Source organism: Strix uralensis, chromosome 2 (assembly GCF_047716275.1).
Source record: "Strix uralensis isolate ZFMK-TIS-50842 chromosome 2, bStrUra1, whole genome shotgun sequence".
Lineage (NCBI taxonomy): Eukaryota > Metazoa > Chordata > Aves > Strigiformes > Strigidae > Strix > Strix uralensis.
The window spans coordinates 136,867,136-136,885,483 of record NC_133973.1 but is presented as its reverse complement, the minus strand read 5'-3'; the positions used below and the strand labels follow the sequence as shown (position 1 = coordinate 136,885,483).

Here is an 18,348-nt window from a genome sequence, read left to right as displayed (position 1 = left end):
ATCACTTGAATATGGGTTTTTTTTTCCCTGCTAAAACATGCTGGGAGATCATCCTGTTCATTAGCGCCAGGGTTGCGTGCAGCTGCCTGCAACCAGCTGCAGGTTCGTGCCGTGCTCTGGATCCCAGCAATCCCAGCTGCTCGGTTAAACGCCCTCCGCGTGTTGCTGGAGCCCTTGGTCCATCATGCCCAATTAACGGGCAACGCAGCTGATGGGAACACATGACGCTGCACGGGGAGGCAGCGCAGATCTCATCCAGCCCCGGGGGTTATCTGAAATCTCTCCTTGCTGCATACATTACTCTGGGTTAATCCTGCCCATGACAAATTGTTGTGCAATTAGCAGAGAGCATCCCATCTGCATATTTTTAATCCTGTGCATTGGATACCATCGGCGAGCTGCTGCTTTCTCAGCTCCGTACCCAAGAAATTGCCCGCGGAGCGGCGCAAGGGATGGTTAAATCCCATAAGCATCAGCTGTATGTGCTGCACACGGTACAGGGGTGCAGAGGAGAGAACAGCCCTGTCTGATCCTCCACCGCTTGCTTCTAACTCCTTGTTTTTAATATGTTTCCTCTCTTCCAGATCCGGAGTCAAACATTGTATGCAACTACACAAGTCTTACATCGGTGCTGTGGCCACTGTACTGCAGCACTTCGTCTGTTTGCAAGAACAAAAGAAAAAAAGGAAAAAAAAAGTGCAAGGGTCACTTTATGCATTCTTTAGTGGTTTTTGTAAAAGCTGCTTTTTCTAATCTTCTGCCTCTTTTTTTTTTTTTTCCTCCTCTCCCCCTTCCTTCTCCCCAACCCACATAAATTGTGTAACACACATACTGACACTGAGCAATAGTAAAGTTCTCTCTTTGGTCCTATCATTTGAAAGCTCAGAATATTCACTTTTCCAGCATTGCCCAGCTGAGTGGTGCAAAGATCCCCCACTTCTTGTTTGTTTGGGTTCTTTTTGTTATTTTTCTGTTGTCGTTGTTGTTGACAAGAGCCTAGATTTTCTTTGGCTAGTAGGAGTGGTTGATGTTCAGGGTACTATGTGAAAAGCACAGCGCTGGTAGGCAGGCTTATCCGATTTGGTTTTGGGTATTTTTAGTTGAATAATATAAATTATTTAATCTTCCATAACATATTACAAGAAAATTGGTGTCTTCCAGATAGCTGTCGTGATAGATTATAAATGCATTATCTGCAGTGAAATTCTGAACTCATCCCTTCTTTTGTAGGAGTAAGAGAATATAAATATAATTAGCGATGTAACACACTTGTCTTAGGAAGTAGGAGGACTGGTCACCATCGGGTCTTTGGTCTGCTTTTTCCAACTGGGCAAACGGGTCTTGCGTGATGGGAAGAGAGCAGTGGAGGAGTGCATGCCCTGGTAGCATCTTGCACCTCTTGGGAAAACGAGCTGCTCACCATCAGCCACATCCTGGGGCTATGTGAGAGAGAAGGCAGCTCCTTCCTTGCATGGCTACCGTTTGCAGGCAGACATTTGCCGGGCGGCTGTTGAAGGAAGCAAGGAGATGCCCAAGGGTTGGTCTGAATAGCTTCTCCAGGTCCAGGGGTTGGTCTGAAGAGCTTCTCCATGTCCAATGGTTGGTCTGAAGAGCTTCTCCAGGTCCAGGGGTTGGTCTGAAGAGCTTCTCCAGGTCCAGTGGTTGGTCTGAATAGCTCCTCTAGGTTCAGGAGTTGGTCTGAAGAGCTTCTCTAGGTCCAGGAGTTGGTCTGAAGAGCTTTTCTGGGTCCAGGAGTTGGTCTGAAGAGCTTCTCTGGGTCCAGGGGTTGCTTGGAAGGGCTTCTTCAGAGTCTGCTGGTGTGGGGAAAGAGGGCAACTGGTTGATGGAGAATAGTCTTCGAGGCAGGGCAAGGGGGAGGACGGGTTGCTTCACCTTGCACCTGTGTCATTGGCAGGGCTGACACCAAACTGTGACGCCTCTGTGGCAACTGAGGTGCCCCCCTGCCCCCATTCTTTGGGTTACAGCTGGGCTTGGAGACTTCCAGGAGAAACGTTCATCCAAGAGCAAATCCCAGCACCATAGAGAAAGGTCGGAGAGGGGGGCGATGTCCGGCTGCTCTGCTTGGCGAGTGGAGAGAAGTGGGAGGAAGAGGAAGCAATAGCAATAAACATGTCGCCTTCCTCATGGGAAGGCACCTGAGAAAAAGCAAGAGCAGGGGAGGTGACGTGGACCGGCCTGGGAGACAACGGGCACGCAGAGGCTGTGGGCATCGGGGTAATTTCTGGGGGTTTTGGCTTACCCAAGGGTGCAAGGACATGAAGCCGACTGCGGCCAGTGACATCCCACCTCAGGGTGTCCCACATAGAGCAATAAGTTGTCTTGAGGGCAGCAGAGAGAGAGTTCACATTTGCAGACAATGCTTGTGGCCAGTTTGTTTTTAAATCCTTATCACTAAACCCAGCATAGAAACAAGGATTTTCTTTTTTTTTTCCGAAGACAATAATATTGTTGGATTTTGGGTTTTCCCTCAAGCGTGCCAAAAGAGCTCTAAGCACCCAGCAGCTTGTTTGCAACTCTCACATCTCTTGGGCTCTGAGGTTGTCACAACAGACCAACTCCAGAGCCTTTAAAGAGGTCAGGTTAGGAAACGTGGATGGGAATCCCTCCCGGCACTGCCTGGCTTGGGTTTCTGACCCACGCGTGGTGTCAAGTCAGTGCCCAGATATCTCTGTTGGTTGCTCTGCTTTGCTTATGCCCATGTCACATCTCCAGATGGAGGTGAGGGCAGTGAAGACCTTGGCTGGGACACAGTCGTGTAGAGGTTAGACTGGAAGGTCTTTCAGAAGAGCAAGGTGACCAGTTGTTGGCACCTGGGTGAGACCTCCTTGCTCTTGGTGGTGTCTCCCAGCTGGGCTTTTGCTGCTGTTGGGAGGAGCTGCTGGAGCTCCTTCCCATGAGCATGATCCAAATGAGGAGAAACAAGTTTAGGGACCCAAGAGGACTTTTCCTGTCGCTGGTTGGTTTGTCAGGTTGGTTGTTGGCACCAGCGCTTCTGTATGGGGGTCATTTGGTGGGTTCTGCTGGTTTTAAAGGAAATCTAGCAAAGCTCTGGCTGACCTTCCCAACCTCAAGAACAAAGTGGGTGAAGACTGAACACCAGTGCTGTGGGGTGGGGAAGGTGGATATTGCCTGTGTAGTACTTTGGGCTGCGCTTTGCGTTTATATAAAAGGAAAAGAGAAGGGAAAAAAAAGAGTAATCAGAGGGTTGCCCCATTCAGCTTGGTGAAGCCAAGGGTTAAGCATGTAAAGAGCAACAGGACTTTTGGAAATAATCCTTCTGCTGTTTGTAGCACGCTACAGTAAACCTGGGCCAAAAAAGAAGAACCCAAATAGATCACAGGAATTGAAGACCTCTCAGATACCCTTTTTTTGCTCTCACTGTTGACTTCATGTTATGTATTAGGAGCTGTCTATCAGCGTTAAAACAGCGTAAGCCCTAGCCAACGTACCAGCACTATGACTTGCAGAGTCCAATGAGCTTCGTTAAAACACGCCAGACTCTGTGGAGAAGGACCTTTCCCAGCAGACACCGTCCTACCACTGGCCTAGGCACCCTTCACCCTTAACTGCTTTAGGAATGACTGCTAAAATTTTGGCCCAGGGCTATGAAGGAGATGCTAGGCTTTCTCCTGAAAGAAAACGCTAATGGTGGAGGATCACCCAGTGTTACTGCTAATGAGATCTGACATGGGGTGGTTTAGTTTTAATTCCTTCACTTGGATCAGTAGCAGATGTGAGGTTCCTCATCCCATTATGCCCAGGCAGAAATGCTCATTAATTCAACCAGGGTGTGAAGAGGTGAAATAATTCACCGTCTGTTGGGCAAGAGGCTTTGGTGAGCGCATTTGGCAACTGGTGTTGCGTTTAGGCTTGGACCACTGCATGGCTCCAGGGCCACTGCATGGCTCTGGGGCCACCACATGGCTCCAGGTTTGAGTAGCTCTTTCCCACAGTGGCTTCATGGGGCCGTGGTGGTGGCGAGATGCTCCTGGCCACTATGTGGGGCTTGTTGTGGCCCAGCTCATGCCAGCAATGACCTGCACCCTGTCCCCTTCCCCATGGAGGAACATGGTCTTTTGGGTAGATGGAAGGATGGGAGGAAAGCCCATGATCCCAAGGCCTTTCCTTGGCCAAGTCATGGCTTAAGTTAAAGTCCTGGGGAGGTCACAGCCCAGTGAGGGACTCCCTTAGCAGGGGGGACACTGATGGGGGCCACCAGCTTCTCAAATATTTCACTCTACCAAAGCTTTGCCAATGTTGGTTAAGGAAAAGGGTTTCCCCCAGTGAAGGATCACACCAGGCGTTAGCGGGGAAGAGCAGGAGGGGTTAAACCATCCTTAGCATCAGGCAGAGTGTCTTGGAGATTAAAATTCCAGCTAAAGAGGAAGGAAAATAACTCTCAAACCGCTGTTATGACCATTAACCCATCCCTGCCATTATCTCTGCTTTAAAACATGAGCTGTAATGCAAATTTTTTTGGGAAAAAAGGCATATTAATAGTGGTAGTAGCCCCCAACCTGAGCGAGCCCCTTGGAGCCTGTACCCATCACGCCTCCAAGTGGCTGAACCCTCCGGGTGAGGATTTGCTCCTTTATTTTATGAAGAATAATAACAACCCAGTCCAGCTTTTTTGCAGTTTCAAGCTGTAATTACCGTAAAGTGTTATTTAAGGAGTTTGCTTTAATGATGGATGTTTCAGAGTATCCGTTTTTCTCCCCAGCATCCTGCTGAATACAGTCCTTCCGGGAGAGACCTCTGTCTTTGCCATCGCCTTCCTCCCCACATGGGGATTTGGGATGATGCAGTCCCCAGCTGGAGGGCGTGAAGTCGTGTCTTGCTTTCTTAGAGGGAGAAAAACCACATTTGGGGGTTTATTTCTGATAAGAAAACCCAACCAGCCGACAATAGCAATAAGAGCCGATGGATACCCATAAATCCAGGTTTTTTGGTTTGTTTTTTTTTAATTGTCAATATTTTTAGGCCCTCCATCTATCACCCCTTGAAACGTGGCGACCCTCTGCCCATCTTTGCTTTGCCCTGAGTGCCAGGCTGTGGGCAGGATCAGGCTCTGGCTATTTTCTCTGCTGTGTGCTAGCACTCCCATAGGGAAAAAAGGAAAATAAAGCCTGTTAAGGGGCTTGGGAGGGAGGAGAGCTTGGAAAAGGCATTTTTGTAGCGTGTTGTACCATGGCACTTAACAGATTCACCTGTAATCGGGTAAAATAACCTGTTACAGGGATGTTTGCAAAGCAGGAGTAGAAAAATACGTGGTTGAATGGCAGCAATTCCCAGTTGGAAACACTCAGTTGTGCTGTTTGTAGGGAAAAATCTTGATGCAATGCAGCCACCTGCAGCATCGCTGCATCTTGCTGCAACGGATGGAGCTGGGGGAGCTGCGTTTTTCCCGGGGCAAAGGGGGTTCAGGATGAGGGCGTCGGGTGGGGAGCGATTTGTAGGGTCAGCAGCCATGGGGAAGCACAGTGAGGAAGGGAAAATGAGACAGCAGGGTGCAGGATGGCACCCAAACCCTCCCATTCCCATAGCACAGAGCAAACCTACGCCAGCTCCTACCCCTGTTTCTCTGTAATTAATTTTTTAATTCATTTCAACCGCCAGGCCAGCTTGTTTTTAAATATTATTGGACCTCTTAAGCAAAAATAAATATTAAAAAAAAACAAAAAAAAACAAAGAAAAAAAATTTAAAACCAAGTGTAACCATGTCTTCCAAGTCTAAGTCTCAAAGGTGTGTAGGGAACATGGCCTTGAACTGATGCCCTGGAAGCCCCACAGCCTCGGTTTGTTCATCTGAAATGTAAATTTGGGGTTTTTTTCCGTTTGTTTTCTGTTCTGGTTTTGGTTCTGAAGATCAGGTCGTGATCTCCCTGACAGATTTCAGCCAAGAGTTTGTAACTGTACGATATTTACTGTAAGATGTAGAACATTCGATAACTATTAAAATGTTTCCAAAAAAAAAAATAAATAAAAGAGCCCGAGAGGGTTTGGTGGTTGCTTTTTTGGCGCGGTGATGTGTTGGAGGAGTGCAGGGGATGGGCCATAAACCCATTTCTAGGTTGGTGGTGGAGCTTGATGGTCTCCAACCCAACCTTGGGTGGGTTGTCCCACTGCCCCCAACATGGCCAAGCTAACGTGATCCTATAGAAGCAGCTCCTATGGCAAGTGGGGTGTGTGACCTTCATGGTGAGCAGAGCATCACCACCATGTTCTCCTGGACCAGTTGAGCTTGTGGATAGAGGACATGTCAATGCAGGAGACCACCTTTGGCCAGAGCAACCCATGCCCCGGTTGGGTTGTTGGTAAGGTGGGAGTTGGCCCATGACCCAGAGACTCTCATTAGCCTGTGCTGGTGAGCGCTGGCACCTGGTGATGGAGGGAAATCAAGAGCTCATGACCTTCCTGGAGCAGCTTCAAGTTCCACAGGCCCAGAAAGTGACCATGAGATGGCATCCCAGCCGTGAAACGTCCTCCGTTGCATGGTGCCTCCAATGGAGCTGTGCTCTGGCATCGTGGCTCCTGGAGAAGCTCCCCATCAAGCCACCATGCCATGGCCACTAGCACCGTGGCTCCCCGAGATGCTCTCCATCAGGCTACCACACCATGGCCACTACCACCAGTGTCATGACTCCCGGTGTTACGGAGGCTCTCAAAAACAACCAACCACCAAAAATGGAAAATTTATTATTAACACAATTAGCTAGCTCTCTGTAAATTACAGGTTTGAATGTCTGTGAGAGGAGAACAGAACAACTCCCTAGGGTTTAACGACAACCCCAAATGCTCTCTCACTCACCTGACAAGTGAGGGCTCTCAACCTCGAGGACCTGCTCAGGGCAGCGTCCTGACCCAAGGCACCTCGAGGAGTTTCCTTGGGCAGCGTCCTGACCCAAGGGAAGAGTCCTCGACCGCAGCTGCTGCTCCAGGGAACGAGCTCCAAATGGCTCCCCCAGGGGACTCCATTTATACCCAGGCCGAATCTGACCTGTAGTCAATAGCGGCTCCCATTGGCCAAAGGCCCCAACTACTGTGAAGCCCCGAGAGCAAAGGCAGTCAGGAGCTGCTACACTTCAGCAGCCAAGAAGCCCTATTTTCATTGGGTGGGTGCACCTGCCACACCCAGAGATGCTCTCCATCAGACCACCACACCATGGCCACCACCACCGGTGTTTCGGCTCTCGGAGAAGCTCTCCATTAGACCACCATGCTGTGGCCACCACCACTGGTGTTGCAGCTTCTGGAGATGCTCTCCATCAAGCCATCACACTGTGGCCACCACCACTGGTGTAGTGGCTCCCAGAGATGCCCTCCATTAGGCCACTATCACCAGTGTCATGGCTCCCAGAGATGCTCTTCATCAGGCCACCACACTGTGGCTACCACCACTGGTGTCATGGCTCCTGGAGATGCCACCATACCGTGGCCACCACCACTGGTGTCATGGGTCCCAGAGATGCTCTGCATCAGGCCACCATGCTGTGGCCACCACTAGACCTCGGGGACAGGGAATCCTTGTCACCAGCTGGGCAAGATGTTGGGTTTGGACACCTTGGTGGCAGGAGCAGAAGCCAAGCTGTCACCTCCAACACTTCATGGCTCCGAGCGGGACTGGCTTCCACGCAGTGCCCAACATCCTCCGTCCCCGCCCTGGGGTCTTTGTGGGTGTCACTGGCCCCCCAAGGCAGCTCCTGGGCCAGGTGCCAGCTGTGGAGGACAAGGGGTGGACCCCAGAGACTGAATTGGGCCCTTTGTACCCCCCAAGGTGGTGGGAGCCACTTGGTGTCATTCCCTGGGCCAGTGTCCACAGTGGCTGTCACTATCCTGGGACATCCTGTGTTGGAGGGGACAACTCCTGCCAAGAGCAGCCACCCAGGTTGTCCCCATACCTCCCCAGTGTCCCCACCCTCAGCAGGTCCAGCCCCCCCCCCCCCCCCCCCCCCCCCCAAGGGTGCTGAGGCCCTGCAGGATTTGGCCACGGGCTCAGCAGGGTGAAGGTGTCCCCAGATGGCTTGAGACAGCCCAGGGTGACAGGAGTGGGAGGGGACACGGTGTCCGGGATGGCCCCTGCGGGTGCTGGGGGGCTGCAGTGAGCACCCACTATCAGTGTCATGAGCTGGGTGGGCTCAGCAGGGTGCGGAGGGGCACCCATGGGTGCTGCACCCAGCTCTGAGTGCGGGGCGGGGGGTAAACAAGGGCTGGGGAGGGGTGCTGGGGAGGGAGGAGGGTGCACGTGTGTGGGGGGGTGTGCACACTTAAGAGCTCCCTGTGCAAATGTGGGTGTGTTTGCTCGCAGACATGACCGCATACATGTGTGTGGGTGTACATATGTGCATGTGCACACGTGTAGGCATGCAGAGGTGGGTTTGCGTGTGCTATCACAGAATCCCAGAATCATTGAGGTTGGAAAAGCCCTTGAAGCTCCTCCAGTCCAACCATGAACCTCACCCTGACCGTTCCCAACTCCACCAGATCCCTCAGCGCTGGGTCAGCCCGACTCTTCAACCCCTCCAGGGATGGGGACTCCCCCCCTGCCCTGGGCAGCCCATTCCAACGCCCAACAACCCCTTCTGCAAAGAAATCCTTCCTAAGAGCCAGTCTGACCCTGCCCTGGCGCAGCTTGAGGCCATTCCCTCTTGGCCTGCCGCTGGTTCCTTGGCTCAAGAGACTCATCCCCCCTCTCTGCACCCTCCTTTCAGGCAGTTGGAGAGGGCCATGAGGTCATGCACCTATGTACATGCACACACATGTATGCAGTCATGCACACATGTAAACCCACCCACACCAGTGCATGGAGCTCTGGAAGTGTGCACGCACACACAGACACACACACGTGCACACACCACTGCATATGCACTGACACGTATGGACAAATAGCCAGCATGGGTGGACATGAGCCAGCAGTGTGCCCAGGTGGCCAAGAAGGCCAATGGCATCCTGGCTTGTATCAGCACTAGCGTGGCCAGCAGGGACAGGGAAGGGATCTTACCCCTGTGCTCGGCACTGGTGAGGCCGCCCCTCGATTCCTGGGTTCAGTTTTGGGCCCCTCACTCCAAAAAGGCCATTGAATGACTCGAGCGTGTCCAGAGAAGGGCAACGGAGCTGGTGCAGGGTCTGGAGCACAGGTGTGATGGGGAGCGGCTGAGGGAACTGGGGGGGTTTAGTGTGGAGAAGAGGAGGCTGAGGGGAGACCTCCTGGCCCTCTCCAACTCCCTGAAAGGAGGGTGCAGAGAGGGGGGATGAGTCTCCTGAGCCAAGGAACCAGCGGCAGGCCAAGAGGGAATGGCCTCAAGCTGCGCCAGGGCAGGGTCAGACTGGCTCTTAGGAAGGATTTCTTTGCAGAAGGGGTTGTTGGGCGTTGGAATGGGCTGCCCAGGGCAGGGGGGGAGTCCCCATCCCTGGAGGGGTTGAAGAGTCGGGCTGACCCAGCGCTGAGGGATCTGGTGGAGTTGGGAACGGTCAGGGTGAGGTTCATGGTTGGACTGGAGGAGCTTCAAGGGCTTTTCCAACCTCAATGATTCTGGGATTCTGTATGTACACATGTGTGCAGAGGCAGGTCCACACATGCACACATCTGTGCGTGCGTGTGCACATGTAGACACACTTACAGAGCTCAGCACGTGTTTGCAGGCATGTGTATAACTCCACACGTGTGTGTGCAGGTACATGCGTGCGCACACATGTGTGTATGTGTGCACGTGTTCAGCAATGTGTGCACATCTACACACGTGTGCGTGCACATAGCCATTTCCATGCACGGGGGGTTTCACACACGTGTGTGCGAGGGCATGGCTGTGCTGTGGTATATGGGTGCGTGCGCATATATAAGTGCACATACACATATATAGCCTTTGGAGCAGGTATGGGTGCATGACTATACATGTAAATGTATGCAAATGTGTATAGGGGCATATGGACATTTGCATACGTGCTTATAGCGTGCTCTAGGGGTGTATATAGGTGTAGCTGTATGGGAGCGTGCAGATGCAGAGGGGACGGGGGTACATTAAAGCGCCGGCAGCTGCAGAACACCCTGGGGTCACCAGCACCAGTGCAGCACCCCGTTACACCAGCACCCACCCCTGCACCCCCAGCAGCACCCACTCCAGAACCCCCTACAGCACCTTAAAGGTGGGGGGGTGTGAGGAAATGGTGGGGGGGACACGACTCGAACCCCTTCAGGCTCAATTTTTGCCGTATTTTTTTTAAGCCTCCAGCTGCTGGAAGAGGCTTGAGGGTGAAATCACAAATCACCAGATGCCCCCATTAGGCTTCAGAGTTAACGCTCTATCTGCCAGCCTTCTGAAGCCCTTTTTTTCCCCAGGAAGGGGGTCCCCCACCACCCTCCCCCTCCGCAACCCCTCACCTCAGGGGGGCCGTTGGTGCTTTTCAACCAGGGGGGCCGCATCCCACTACCGGTGGGGAGGGAACCGCGGGGGGGTTCTCCCCCCACCTCACTCCTCATCTCGGGGATCCGGGACACCCGAAACCTGTTGAGGGGGGAGCATCACATCAGCCTGTCCCCACCCTGGAGGGTGGGGGGGGGACACACACACTGTGGGGGAGTCCCCACTTACCTGCCAACGGAGAGGATGGTGACCTCGCTGGGACGACCCCCAGGTTTGGGGACCTTGGGGATGTGGATTGATGGCAGCACCTCGGGCCACTTCTTCTGGCTGCAGCGGGCGCATGGGGCCGGACCCTGCACCGTGTGGAGGTGCTGTTGGTGCTGGCAGGAGGGGGGAAACTGAGGCAGGAGGTGCAGCCTGGGAAGGGGAGGGGCAGGGGGGGAGATGCCATCAGTGTGGGGTTGGTCCCACCACGGGAGGTTCCTCAGTGCAACCTTGGGAGGGGGTCTTACTTATTTGGGGGGGTGTAGCCCAGTGGCATCGGCTGTTGGCCGTGATGTTCCTTCAGCAGCTCCTCCAGTGCCGCAGCGTTTTCTATGGGGGTGGGGGGAGACCATGATGGGGGGTCACGGGGGTCTGGCCCATGTCACCCCCCCTCCAGGGACCCCCCCTGACCTTTCTTCTCGGTGATCAACCGCACCAGCACCCCGATGGTGTCCTCGTTGGCGTCCTCCAGCTGGTAGATGGAGCTGGGACCTGGAAGCAGAAGTTGGGGGGCAGGGGGATAAACCCCCCCCCCCCACACTTTCAAAGTTGAGCAGGATGTCATGGGACAACAAGGACCAGAAGCCACGGGGATGTTTAGATGAGCTGTTGGGGGATGTGGTGTAGGGGAGAACTTTGTAGAGTCGGGCTGAGGGTTGGACTCGATGATCCCGAGGGGCTTTTCCAACCTGAATGATTCGGTGATTCTGTGGATGGGCTGCGTGAGACAAGACGGATGTGGGGGACCACCAAAAGGCGCCCGTGGCACAACCGGGGGCTCACCGGTGCCGCCGGGCTGGGGGTCCTTGCCAGTGGTGCAGTGGTAGCCCTTCCTCTTCAGCAGGTTGCAGACCAGGATGCCCAACAAGCCCATGGCACAGAAGACGGGGACGATGGTCAGCACGGCCGCCTGCGCTGCTGCCGCCTCCTCTTCCTCCTCTTCCTCACCCATCAGGGTCACACGTGTGCCGTTGGTCCCCGCCGGCCAGCCCGGGGTGTCAGGGCTGCGGGCTCGCCGCCGGCCTGGGGGGAGGCACCGGCTCAGCCTCAGAGAAGGGTTTTGTTGAGATTAAATCCCGTTTTCCCCCTGAGCCCCGCTGCAGGGTTGGCCCCCAGGGAAGCAGAAGACACTCGTGTGGTGAGCGGAGGCGTTCTCAGCTGCCACACCCTGGCAGGACATCACGTCTCCTCTCAAACGCTGGCACGAGCTCTTTCAGCACCCACAAAACTGGGGTGACACCTCCAACCCCAGCACCCACCTGGGCACCCCGGGGTGCTGCGGGGAGCGACGGCGCAGGGCAAGCACCGGCCCCAGGGCTCCCTCTCCCCTTCAGGGCTGTAAAACCTGTGGGGTGGGAGAGGGAGGGTCAGGATACGACCCACGAGTGGCTTTGGGGCTGCAAACTCCCGCCCACCCCAGGCTGGGCTCACCCTGGCAGGCAGCCTCCGCAGCGGCTGTCGGTCACCGCCGTCCCCGGTGCCACCAGGACCCTGTTCCCGGCCCGGCAGCGGGTGTGAGCGGAGCAGGATACGTTCCCCGGCGAGAAGGTGCCGGGGGGACAAGCTCGGCACGTCCCCGCGGGCCCCTGCGCCGAGCCGCAGGCCTGCATAGCGGGAAAGGGAGGTGAGCGACGGCCGCATCCTGCACCCTCCCCCCGGGTGGATGTGCCACGGGTGGGCACGGCTTACCCCCATGGGCTCCTCTCCGGGCGGGCATCTCGGCTTCCCGTCTGCACTGGCAGCACCGCAGCTCCCAGCCCCCGCGCTGGCTCCGCTCAGCACCTGCAGGAGAAGTGGGGGGGTGCTCGGCAGAGGTGAACCCGTCACAAGCAACGGGATGGATGCAGAACTCGCGTGGACCACGGCAGACACAAACCCGTCCCCAGCAACATGGCAGATGCAAACCCATCGCCTGCACCACGGTGGATGCAAACCCACGGCAGTGATGGATGGAAACTCATCGCCTGCACCACGGTGGACGCCAACATGTCACAAGTGATGTGATGGGTGCAAAATCGTTGCACACACCATGGCAGATGCAAACCCATCATCAGTGACATGATGGTGGCAAACTCATTGCATGCACCACGATGGATGCAAACCCACTACCTGTGACATGATGGATGCAAACTCATCGCCTGCACCACGGTGGATGCCAACGTGTCACAAGTGATGTGATGGGTGCAAACCCCCTGCATGCACCACAGCCAGTGCAAACCCATCACCAGTGACATGACAGATGCAAACCCATCACCTGCACAGTGGTGGATGCAAACTCACTGCATGCATCGTGGTGGATGCCACCCTGTCACAAGTGGATGTCACCACGATGGGTGCAAACTCACTGCATGCCCCATGACAGATGCAAACTCACTGCATGCCCTGTGATGGATGCAAACCCATCACCAGCGACACGATGGATGCAAACTCATCGCCTGCTCCGTGGTGGATGCCAGCGTGTCACAAGTGATGCGATGGGTGCAAACCCACCGCATGCACCGTGACAGATGCGAGCTCATTGCGTGCCCTGTGATGGATGCAAACCCATCACCAGTGACATGATGGATGCAGACCCATCACCTGCACTACAGTGGATACCACCCTGTCACAAGTGATGTGATGAACCGCTGCATGCACCATGGTGAATGCAAACCCATCATCAGTGACATGATGGTGGCAGACTCATCACCTGCACCATGGTAGATGCCAACGTGTCACAAGTGATGTGATGGGTGCAAACCCGCTGCATGCACCATGGTGAGTCCAAACCCATCATCAGTGACATGATGGTGGCAAACTCATTGCATGCACCACGATGGATGCAAACCCATCACCAGCGACACGATGGATGCAAACTCATCGCCTGCACTGTGGTGGATGCAAACACATCACATGTACCGCGGTGGACACCAACATGCCACAAGTGATGCGATAGGTGCAAACCTGTTGCATGCACCACAGCCAACACAAACCCATCACCACTGACATGATGGGTGCAAACCCATCGCATGCACCGTGATGGAAGCAAACCCCTCATCAGTGACATGATGGGTGCAAACTCACTGCATGCCCTGTGATGGATGCAAACTCATCGCCTGCTCCGTGGTGGATGCCAACATGTCACAAGTGATGTGATGGGTGCAAACCCGCTGCACACACCATGGCGGATGCAATCCCATCACCTGTGACATGACAGTGGCAAACTCACCACGGCTGACGCGAACCCATGGCGACCCTGGCTCAGGTGGAGCCCCCCTGAGGAAGCAGCCCCAGCTCCTGGGGTACCTGCATGGCCCATGCCAAGAGCATCTCTCAGCCACGGAACAACACGGTGGCCCCAGGGGCAGCAGCAAGGGAGAAGCCGCACTCCCTATTGCCCCTCCCCTGGCAGCAGCTTCAACAATGGGGAGAAAAGGAGGAGGAAGAATTTTTGGGGAAAAAAAAACACCCTTGACCCAAATGAAGCATCTCCCTGGGGCTGAGCTGCTGCAAGTTTCTGTGTGAGAAACATTTTGGGATGCCCCACTGTGGCTGTGGGGTGGTGAAGCTGGGATGGGTTTGAGCATCGGAGGAGCCGAAAGCAGAGATGCAGAGGGGTGGGGCGGGGTGGATGAGGCCGTACTCACCCCCAGGACGGTGACGAGCCACCAGCGCATCCCGCTCCTCTTCATCACCGGGGGGACCTGCCCAAGGGGGAGCATTGGGGTCACCAGCCAGCAAAAATCCCAGCCAAGAAGCAATCTGGGGGCCCTATTCCCGCTATGGGGATGCTCCAAGGCATCTGCCTAAATATCCCTGCAGCATCGATCCTCCACAATCCTCCAAAAAGTTTTATTAGACTTTTTATGGGATGCCCGGCATCACCCCCTTCCCTTGCAGATCCCAACTCCATCCCGAATTGGAGAGGGATCAACCCTGCAAGAAGGAGGGGAAGGAGCAGAGGATGCTGAACACTATTAAATAAACCTTCTTCCTGCTCCGGAGGAAATCCTTATGTATCTGCTACAAGGAAATGAAGTCACTAACAAAAATAAATACATTTAAATTAAAAAAAAAAAATCAAGCCAACTGAAAGGTGTTTCTCACGGGCTCATCCCTTCTTTGGGCTCAGCAATTAATTGTTAAAATTAAAATAAATGCTGACAGCACAGGAGAAGGGAGGAAAAAATAAATAATAACCCAAACCCGGATCCAGCCTCCACTGCCTGCATGGAAATTCCCCCAGTCATCACGGTCCCGTGAGAGCCACGCCGGAGCTTCGTCACAGCCTTTGCCTGACGAGTTTCTCCTAATTAGTGGTCGGCACCATGAGATGCAGCTAATTACACATGGGAGGGGGGATGCTGGGGGGCAAGCGGGGCAGAGCCGGGTAATTATAGGATGTGGGTTGGGATATGATGGCACGGCCCAAAATGAGCATCCTCCATGCTCCAGTTCCTCTCAGTAGCTCCCAGTAAGGGAGCAGCACACCAGGGCACCAGCATGAAGCCAACCAGGCCTTCTCCTCTTCTGGGGAGCTGCACCCCCAAACCAAGTGCCACCAAGCCCCATCTTCACTAGCACCGTCTGTGCCAAGATGGGGTCCCACAATTTTTTTGGGGCGCCCTGGCCAGCCTGAGCCCCACCATGTGCCGCCTCCCCACTAAGCGTCGTTCCCAAGGCGATGGCATCCCACGGGGACACCTCCTGAATTCCCCCGGGACTTGGGATGAACCCCTTAATCATGGGGGGGGAGGGTGAAACTGGTGCAAGCCCTCCACCCTGTAAGCCAGCACTAATAAAACTCGAGTTTAAGCCTAACATTTTAATCCTTCTGGGCAATGGTATTTAAGCCTTTAATAGCAGCACCTTAGGGACACCCCGAGATGTTTGGGGTGCTGCTCTGCTGGGGTAGGAGCGGCAATGGCTGTGGAAGGGGATGGGCAGGTGCCACCGTGGCTGGGGGACCACGAGCCATGGCCGAGTGATGCCATGGGCTGGCACAGCCCAGACATCCCGGCTCACCGGAGCATCCCGGCTCACCGGTTCAAGACAAACAGATTTAAATCCCACCAGGAGCAGGGCTGGCCCCAGGTAAAGCAGATCTAAGGCCAAGCTTAATCCAAGGATTAAGGACATCCCTTAGATGACCAAGACCCTGCCATGGAGATGCAGGAGGTAAAAGGACCAGGGGGATGCCAGCACCTGGTTGCCACCGGAGCTTTGCCTGGTCACGGCCACCCCAGGACTCAGCACCCATTTTTGGGGGCGACTCAGGGACATCCCAGGTGGGGAGGGAGGATGCAGGCACAAACCCACAGCTGGGGATGGTGGGATGCCTGGATGCCCTGGCATAGTGGAAAGGAGCCCTGAAGCTCCTGGGGAAAAACAATAAAACCAACATAATTTGCCCCCCAAGAACCAGAGAAAACCAGAAAATATCCCCACTAGTGCCAGACCTGGCTGCTTTATGGGGACGCCCCAACTTCCACCAGCCCCGTACCCCACTTGGCTGGTGCATTGATGTAAACACACTGGGGACCCCCCAAATTCCACTGGCTCACACAAGCCTTTTATTCCCAGCCCCCCCTTAACACAGCCCGTAACCCAAAGCTGCCCGCCGGGATTCCGGTGAGGGCTTCCCCTCCCTATGGGGGAACAGGGTTTCGGCTGATGGCTCCTGCAGATAAACGGGAAAAAAAAGGAGGGACTGTTCAGAAACACTTTGGGGAACGGTTCTTGGAGGCGGCTTGGGACAAGGAGGGGGATTTTCTGGCAGACAGCGCAAAACTCAGCGTTATCGCACCCCCCCGGGCCCCATCAGAACTGTGGGAACAGCCAAACCATCACAAAAATCCAACATTAAAGTCAAATGATCCCAGAGGCATCGCTGGCACGAACGCCCAGGCAGCAGCAGGCTCCAGCCCCATTTTGGGGTGCAGCCCCTCACCGCAGCATCCCGGCTGAGGCAGGTCTTTGGCTGGGAGCCCTGTGATTTTCCAGCTCCGGCAAAAAAAAAAACCAAAACCAACCAAACCCCAAACCCTGACCCAGTTCCTGCCTCTTTTTTCAGGCAGCTACTGCTGAGTTTTTCTTAACCTACTTTTTCCCCTCCCCACCCTTTATTTCAACCTACATTCGCTCTGCAGCAGCTGGAGACAGCACCAGGGTGTCCAACCACCGCACCCCACTTCAGGCAGCACCAAGGTGAAGTCCCCCCCCCCGCCCCATACCCTGCTTAGGGATAAGGTCACGCAATAATCTCCCCCCACACCACCCTTTTTAATAACAAACAGGGGGTCAAGCACCCCAAAAAGCACCCCCCCCCCCCCCCCTTGCACAGCCTGAAGATGCAGCAACCCCAAACCCAGCCCCCGCCCCGGTGGGGGGGGCAGAATAACCCTTTAAGGCGAAGTGAGCCCACCCCCCCGCTCGGAATGAGCCCCCCCCGCTCGGAATGAGCCCCCCCAGCTCGGAATGAGCCCCCATCCCCCGGGGCAGAGGGGGGTAACCCAGCCGGGGGTGCCCCTTACCTGCCCCCCCCCGCTGCGGGGCCGCCCCGCCGAGCGCCGCCTGTTCCTTATGAATGAACCCGCCGGGCGCGCTCCTCCCGCACGCCCCGCCCCTTTTGGTGACGTCACGCAACGAGCCCACGCCCCCTCCCGCGCTTCGCCCCGCCCTCCCCGCGGGCAGCGCCCTCTGCCGGGCGAGGCGGGAGCTGGGGGGGGTCGGGATTTGGGGGTGCTGGGGGGGAAAATTTGGAAAAAAATTACCTACTGAGCAGGATTTTTTTTTTTTTAAAAAAGAAGATTTTTTGCACCCTATCGGTTCGCGGGGGGGCGCTCTGCGGGGGCACCCCTGGGTGCTGCACCCTGCTTTCCTACCTGCTCTCAGCGCACCCCCCATTGGCTCCAACCCCATTCCCTGGGGACAATTTCCCACCCTGGGGACACCCTCGTCGCGGCCGGGACCTGGTGCCCCCCTCCCCTCCTCACCTCGGTGCTCCCCGGGGGCTGACGGGGTGACAGTGTCCCCCATTCTGGCTGTTTGTCTGTCTGTCACCGCTGGGGGACACTCGGTGGCACAAAGGAGGGACCCCCCCCACCCCCAACATCCCCCGTCCTCACCCTCCCCCCACCCTCCCCCCACTCCGAAGCGAAGGACGAGACCACGCCAGCTTCGTTCTGACACGGGTGACCTTTAATGACAAAGAGTCCCCATAGTGACCGAAATTCCCCCTTCCCTTCCCAAAATATCCTCCTTATACCCCCCCACCAACCCCGCCTGGATGGACAGACGGACGTGGGACGTGCGTCACTCCCTGGGCCGCATGGGGACAGGGACACCCTGGTTCAGTCCCACCACCCCGGTTGTCACCTCTCCCATGGGGACACCAGTGTGCCCAGGTCTGCGAGCACCCAGCCTCACCTGGACCCTGGGATGAAAGCAGGAAAAAGGGGGGAAAAAAGGGGAAAATGGAGGGCGGGCAGGAGAGTTGGTTCAGGAAAGTCTTGGTTTTAGGGTCCTGATCACCGCCACCCTGATTTCGGGGTGCGGGGACATCCCTGGTGTCTGGTGAAGAAGACGCTTGTTCCCATCCAGACGAAGTTTCGAACAGCAGCAGCGGCTTCATCCTGCTCCCCAGGCTGTGAAATCCCATGGGAATCACAGACATTTTTAGGGGGGGATCCCCCCAATTTCCTCCCCCTTCCCTCTATCAGATCCC

The 18,348-nt window shown here is 55.4% G+C and overlaps 2 protein-coding genes across 7 annotated transcripts in view; one reads left to right on the top strand and one right to left on the bottom strand.

Moving 5' to 3' along the window:
- FAM168A (family with sequence similarity 168 member A) overlaps positions 1–6,014 on the top strand; it is a 226,631-nt gene extending 220,617 nt beyond the window's left edge. For 5 of the 6 annotated variants that reach the window (XM_074860549.1, XM_074860545.1, XM_074860547.1 and 2 more), the window contains one exon: positions 585–6,014. The gene's annotated coding sequence lies outside the window, so the exon portion shown is untranslated. The remainder of the gene's footprint in view (positions 1–584) is intronic. The other variant, XR_012627778.1, reaches the window with a different exon arrangement.
- A 683-nt stretch (positions 6,015–6,697) lies between these two features.
- RELT (RELT TNF receptor) lies at positions 6,698–14,320 on the bottom strand. Its single transcript, XM_074861087.1, has 10 exons — positions 14,270–14,320; positions 12,333–12,425; positions 12,075–12,247; positions 11,903–11,988; positions 11,427–11,666; positions 11,055–11,135; positions 10,892–10,973; positions 10,608–10,796; positions 10,397–10,520; positions 6,698–7,737 (listed from the first exon to the last, which is right to left on the bottom strand). Exons 1-10 carry the CDS (start codon positions 14,312–14,314, stop codon positions 7,699–7,701), a joined length of 1,152 nt encoding a protein of 383 aa, XP_074717188.1. The 5' UTR covers positions 14,315–14,320; the 3' UTR covers positions 6,698–7,698.
- Between the last annotated feature and the right edge of the window lie 4,028 nt (positions 14,321–18,348).